Raw genomic sequence first — 862 nt, 5'->3', positions numbered from 1 at the left:
GGATCGCCGGGCCGCCGCCGCCCTCGCCGCCCCCTGCATGCCCGGCGCCCGGGTCGCGGCCCATCTGGACGCGCTGGGCCCCCTGGCCCCCTTCGTGCTGCCGCCGCTGCTGCCCTCTATGTTCTACGTGGGCTTGTTCTTCGTCAATGTGCTGATCCTGTACTACGCCTTCCTCATGGAGTACATCGTCCTCAACGTGGGCCTCGTCTTCCTGCCCGAGGACATGGACCAGGCACTCGTGGACCTCGGCGTGCTTTCGGATCCCGGCTCGGGCCTCTACGACGCCGACTCAGAGCTGGACGTCTTCGATGGATACTTGGAGTAGGGCCCTGGCTGCCGTTTCCCCCGCCCACCACTACCCGCCACCCTCGGCCTGGACCAGCCGCCCAGATCATGCCGCCGCTGCTGTTTTGTGGCACCGTCTGGCCTGGCTGGGGATGGGACCCCCCAAGGCAAGTTCCTCCCGGGCCTCCTCCGAGGCCTGTAAGTGCCCTGGCTGCTCGAGGTGAGGGCGGGTTGGGACGTTGGTGGCAGAGAGGGAGGCATGGCCAGGCCGGACACACACCCGTCTCCTGGACTTCTGACTCCTCCGCCCACCTCCTCCAGATCTACCAATGCCAGGAATGGCAGGACCCCTCTTAGACCCTTAACTGGGGCTCAAAAACCTCCCTTAGCAAAGGTGACAGCTGTTGAGCGGGGGAGGGGGAGGCAGGGCCTAAACGGTGTTTGGGAAGCCGTGGGACCTACCACCACAGCAGTATGGAAAAAGCCTTGCACCCAAATCCATTTGAGGCAGAGCTGTCAGCTCCTCCCCCCATCCTCAGCCTGGCTTGATGGTGACCTTGGCCTTCTGGGGAGTCTC

General features: G+C 64.7%; 1 protein-coding gene across 1 annotated transcript; it reads left to right on the top strand.

Moving 5' to 3' along the window:
* The first annotated feature begins 6 nt into the window (after nt 1-6).
* On the top strand, nt 7-526 carry DEXI (Dexi homolog). Its single transcript, XM_004373252.3, has one exon. It carries the CDS (start codon nt 38-40, stop codon nt 323-325), a length of 288 nt encoding a protein of 95 aa, XP_004373309.1. The 5' UTR covers nt 7-37; the 3' UTR covers nt 326-526.
* Nucleotides 527-862: the final 336 nt, after the last annotated feature.

The sequence above is a fragment of the Trichechus manatus genome, unplaced genomic scaffold (genome assembly GCF_000243295.1).
Source record: "Trichechus manatus latirostris isolate Lorelei unplaced genomic scaffold, TriManLat1.0 scaffold00024, whole genome shotgun sequence".
In the NCBI taxonomy this organism is placed as follows: Eukaryota; Metazoa; Chordata; class Mammalia; order Sirenia; family Trichechidae; genus Trichechus; species Trichechus manatus.
This window is presented reverse-complemented; position numbering and strand designations above follow the sequence as displayed.

Bases quoted from the DNA above. Each gene is read 5' to 3' on its own strand.
- DEXI (XM_004373252.3), top strand. From the start codon at position 38: ATGCCCGGCGCCCGGGTCGCGGCCCATCTGGACGCGCTGGGCCCCCTG.